Genomic DNA, 4,551 nt, shown 5'->3' on the forward strand with positions numbered 1-4,551 from the left:
CTCTCTCTCTCTCTCTCTCTCTCTCTCTCTCTCTCTCTCTCTCTCTCTCTCTCTCCCTCTCTCTCTCTCTCTCTGTTCTCTCTCTCTCTCTCTCTCTCTCTCTCTCTCTCTCTCTCTCTCTCTCTCCCTCACTCTCTCTCTCCACAGAGTGATCCTCCTCTCAGTCCTGGCAATAAATGGTCTACTCACCTTGGGTCTATAGTGCCACAGTAGGACAATGTTGGTTTCTGAAACTTCCATAAGTAGGAGCCTTCTTTCAGACATAGCCTTGGCAAATGTATGCCATTATCTGACAACTGATGCGTCAGGAGGATTCCCAGTTTGGTTGCCATGTGAAAAAGAACATTTTCCAGCAGAGATATGCCCAGAACTACACAACATTGCACTGTCTACATGGAGGGACATTTCTATGGAGCCAGATGTATGGCTATAAGCTACAGCACTAGCTCAGTGTGAAAGCTTTGAAGTGATTGTTGGAATACCTCATAGGGTTGCTGGAGGACAGTTTAAGTGGCTCTAGTGTCATTTTTAGTAAAGACTTCTAGGTACATTCACATGAGTTAGTGCTTTAAGGCATACTTAGACTATAGATGGCATATGAACATGTACAAGACCCATGCCATGATCCATATATAGTCTATGAACCTACCAGAGAATCAGAAATTGGAGATAGAATACAAAAGAAAGAAAGAAAGAAAGAAAGAAAGAAAGAAAAGAAAAGAAAAGAAAAGAAAACAAAAGAAGGAAAACAGACAGACACAAGATTTGCATATATGTCTAAAAAACGGTCAAAACCCATTCAGGTTTGTGAGGAGACACCAAAACAGGGAAAAGATTGGTCTTTTATTCACAAATGAACAAAAATACCTACATTGTTTTTTTCCCATGTAACCCAACATCTTGTACCAACTAAGGACTTCTTTCTTTTTCCACCTCTTTCTTTCTCCTCTCCCTCTCTATTTATGTGGCTCTCAGACTCAAGCATGGCAGAAACCCAGAATTCTACAGAGGCTGTTATAAGAAGGAAGAAGTTACAGGAACTGCCACATTCCTTTCAGGTGGGGACAAAGAGAGAAGTCAGCCAGATTGGGTAGCTCACAACCATGATATTAAAAACAGGGAGACACAGACAACTAGAATGTCCATTGTGTCTGAAGGCAGACAGTGATGTACAGTGAGACCCAGAACGTGAGCTAGAGAGGAAATCCTAACTCGGGTAAACAAAAGAAGAGGAGAGAAAAATACCCAGAAATAGCAGAATATGGGCAGGAGAAGAGCAAGAAAGTCTGAATAAGGGAACACATGCAGCCAACCTTACCTTTGGCTCCTCTGTTCTTTACTTATAAGGGCAAACCCACTTTACAAGCATTTGCCAGATGAAATGAAGACCACTGCTTCTGGAAGTTCACTGATAATCACCCACTAATGTAAGGATGCAGGATCAAGCTGGTCCAAGGATCAAAGCCTACAGAGGAGAGAAGAGAGATGTGAGGTCAACCAGGGTCAGAACAGCTGAATAAAGGACTCCTGGAGAAGAAACTGAAAGAGAAGAGTCTTAGCATTCATAATCTCCACAACCCTGTCCTTCAACACAGCTAAAATGGAGCTCTTGATCTCTTCCTTTGGTCATAGAGAGATCCTGACAGCTCACAACTCAGATCAACTGAAATGGCTGCTCAACTAAGTTTCCCTAACCTATAAGCTCCTCTCCTTCCTGCTGAAGGGTTCTGTCTGAGTATACAATGGGCACTGTAGGGATATCGTCTTTTGGAATGTTTTATATCATATGTCCATTAGAAACACCTTCATCAATGAACCTTATCAAAAGCACTGCCATAATCTCAGAGGCTAAAATTCCTGTCAAGAGGGGCTGCCATGCCAAGATTACCTCTTTGATCAGCACACAACTCGGGCTTCATGGATGAAGCTGGTCTTCTGACATGCATCTTCTCCAACCAATCCTGTCTTGGAGCTCAGAATATAACCTTCCAATTGGCTACTGCTTGATTTATGACATCATTCTCCCTCCCAGCCTACCAGCANCTAGTAGAATCCTGGGGTTTCCATGGAGCTGCCTGTAAACAAATTTGGATCATCACAGGTAACCTGTGACCAGTGACCAGTGAGCTGTCTGATACTGAACACACTCTCTGGTTTGGTCAGCAGATCAGAGAAAGACAACCATTTTTCCTGATTGGTTCATGTGTGAATTACTGTTACTCTCCCTCATACATCATGTCAGGTAAGTAACAAAACTTTAAAATTGGTTTTGATCCAACTTTCATGATTTTTAATAACTGTTTAAAATTCATACAGGACTAGTGAGGGATACCATAGGTATTGATATTCATTCAAATTGAATGTCAATTTGAATGAGTATCTCAAATTGAATGTTTAGATTTGGTTTTTACTAGGAATGTGACTCTGGACACAGCAGTTTACTCTCAAGTGCTTCTTCATCCATCTCAGGGGATTAGAGTGTCACTATGCTCTGGTCTCTGAACTGTTGAGTCTTAAGTGGCAGGTGAATGTGGGAGAGACTAAGAGGGGACTTGACTCTGAGGAAGCAGTTACTGTAGAAATATTGAGGTTGTTACATGAAAGACAGAGCCATGGGAACTGTGAAGAAGAAAAAAAATCCAAAGTATAAAGATGAGGGGCTATAAAATAACGAAATAAAAGAAGTCAAAAGTGTACAGTTGATCCTAAAGGAACACACAGGTAGTTTAGGACCGAATGCTGCAAAGAGGCACAGTTTTCACATCTAAGGGCCTAAGGATTTGTCCTTTCCTCAGCCTTATTTTGGCAACTGCACTGTTGAGATTTGTCTGGGCACAGGATCCCTGTCATAAACAGAAGGCACTACCCCACTCTGAACCCTGACTCATACCATCTGTCACATCCGTCTAGTGCCGAGTTCCTCGATTCTTTTTTTTTTTTAAAAGAATAGCTATCAAATATATTTCTATTCCTAATTATAAAATCAGATGTATTAAAAATAGCTTTTGCTATATTTATACATTTTTATATTTATACTGTGTCACTAAATATGTTGAGAGCATCTTGAGGCCAAGTCTTTGAAGTAGCAGTTTAATGTCTACATTCAGTTCAGAGTGGATTGGCTGAGACTGCCCCATCAGAGCTATGAATCATAGATGGTTATCCACGTGTACAGACATTGCTGGACCTCTATAGTCAATGTAATGCATGAGAAAGAAGTCGCAAATGCATACTAGTAGCCAGCAGTTCATAATCCAGAAATAAAAATCACTACTAATTTAAGCGATTACAAGAGACATTTCCCCCTTGAAAACCTAGCTGTAAAGCACTCATGGGAACACCTAGCACACATATGTCACTACCTTGCCTGTGGTGTTCTGAGGGCGGTGTGATCATCCAGGTCCTCAAGAAGATCAAAACCAAGGGGTGTATTCATTGATCAGCACTCAAACGTCTTGCATATCATTTTATTGTTTCTGTTTGTATTTAAGTCCAGCCTTCGTCCACAGTGATCTGATAAGGTGCATGGGATTATTTCAATCTTCTTGTATTTGTTGAGGCCTGTTTTGTGACCTATTATATGGTCAATTTTGGAGAAGGTAACATGAGCTCCTGAGAAGAAGGTATATCCTTTTGCTTTAGTATGAAATGTTCTATGGATATCTGTTAAATCCATTTGTTGTTTCATATCTTCTGTTAGCTTTACTGTATCTTTGTTTAGTTTCTGTTTTCAGGATCTGTCCATTGGTGAGGGTGGGCTGTTGAAATCTCTCACTATTATTGTGTTAGGTACAATGTGTGCTTTGAGCTTTAGTAAAGTTTCTTTTATGAATGTGGTTTGCCTTGCACTTGGAGCATAGATGTTGATAATTGAGAGTTCATCTTAGTAGATTTTTCCTTTGACCAATATGAAGTGTCCTTCCTTATCTTTTTTGAGAACTTTAGGTTGAAACTCAATTTTATTCGATATTAGAATGACTACTTCAGCTTGTTTCTTGAAAACATTTGATTGGAAAATTTTGTCCAACCTTTCAGTCTGAGGTAGTGACTGTCTTTGTCACTGAGGCACATTTCCTGTATGCAGCAAAATGCTGGGTCCATTCTGTTAGTCTATGTCTTTTGGGAATTTAGTCCACTGATGTTAAGAGATATTAAGGAAAAATGATTGTTCTAAGTTATTTTAGTTGTTAGAGGTGGAATTATGTTTGTGTGGCTATCTTCTTTTATGTTTGTTGCCAGATTACTTTCTTGATTTTTCTGAAGTATAGTTTCCCTCCTTGTGTTTGTCTTTTCCATCTATTATCCTTTGAATGGCTGGATTTTATGGAAAGATATTGTGTAAATTTGGCATTGTCATGGATTATCTTGGTTTCTCAATCTATGGTAATTGAGAGTTTTGCTAGGTATAATAGCCTAGGCTGGCATTTGTGTTCTCTTAGGGTCTGTATGACATCTGACTAGGATCTTCTAACTTTCATAGTCTCTGGTGAAAAGTCTGGTGTAATTCTGATGGTTCTGCTTTTATTTGTTACTTGACCTTTTTCCCTTACT

The 4,551-nt window shown here is 39.7% G+C and overlaps 1 protein-coding gene across 1 annotated transcript in view; it reads left to right on the forward strand.

Moving 5' to 3' along the window:
• The first annotated feature begins 2,235 nt into the window (after nt 1-2,235).
• Nucleotides 2,236-4,551, forward strand: part of LOC110288040 (uncharacterized protein C2orf78 homolog) — an 8,913-nt gene continuing 6,597 nt past the window's right edge. Inside the window, exon 1 of the mRNA XM_021154496.2 lies at nt 2,236-2,242. Within this exon, the coding sequence (XP_021010155.1) occupies nt 2,236-2,242 (7 nt within the window). The remainder of the gene's footprint in view (nt 2,243-4,551) is intronic.

The sequence above is a fragment of the Mus caroli genome, unplaced genomic scaffold (assembly GCF_900094665.2).
Source record: "Mus caroli unplaced genomic scaffold, CAROLI_EIJ_v1.1 scaffold_10991_1, whole genome shotgun sequence".
NCBI classification, from domain to species: Eukaryota; Metazoa; Chordata; class Mammalia; order Rodentia; family Muridae; genus Mus; species Mus caroli.